Source organism: Eimeria mitis, genomic scaffold (genome assembly GCF_000499745.2).
Source record: "Eimeria mitis Houghton genomic scaffold, Emh_scaff3228, whole genome shotgun sequence".
Classification (NCBI taxonomy): domain Eukaryota; phylum Apicomplexa; class Conoidasida; order Eucoccidiorida; family Eimeriidae; genus Eimeria; species Eimeria mitis.
In genome coordinates this window covers 4847-5230 of record NW_013571565.1, presented here as the reverse complement: position 1 = coordinate 5230, position 384 = coordinate 4847, and the positions used below count along the sequence as shown (strand labels likewise).

Sequence of the window (384 nt, the reverse complement as noted above, 5' to 3'; positions counted from 1 at the left end):
CTGCTGCTGCTGCTGCAGGCAGTAAGGATAGGAGCAGCAGCAGCAGCTGCTGCTGCTTCTGAGTTGCATAACATACAGCTGCTGCTGCAGCAGCAGCAGCAGCAACAGCAGCAGCAGCTGTTGCTGCTGCTGCTTTTGGTTACACAAGATTAAATATGGTTATAGTAGGAGTTGAGAGTTAATATGTTGCTGTCGTTGCATTGGGGTTTGAGGGTTTAGGGTTTAGGGTTTAGGGTTTAGGGTTTAGGGTTTAGGGTTTAGTAGTTTTGTGGTGTATAGCTGTTGTATGTGAGGTGTGTATTAGGGTTTAGGTTGATTTGGAAGGGTAGATTAACAGCTTCTGGGTGTTTTGCTGCTGCTGCTGCTGCTGCTGCTGCTGCTGCT

The 384-nt window shown here is 47.9% G+C and overlaps 1 protein-coding gene across 1 annotated transcript in view; it reads left to right on the top strand.

The window, feature by feature from the left end:
* Positions 1–384, top strand: part of EMH_0063580 (uncharacterized protein) — a gene marked incomplete at both ends in the record, with an annotated part of 5277 nt that overhangs the window by 1522 nt on the left and 3371 nt on the right. The window contains one exon of the mRNA XM_013498153.1: positions 3–21. Within this exon, the coding sequence (XP_013353607.1) occupies positions 3–21 (19 nt within the window). The remainder of the gene's footprint in view (positions 1–2; positions 22–384) is intronic.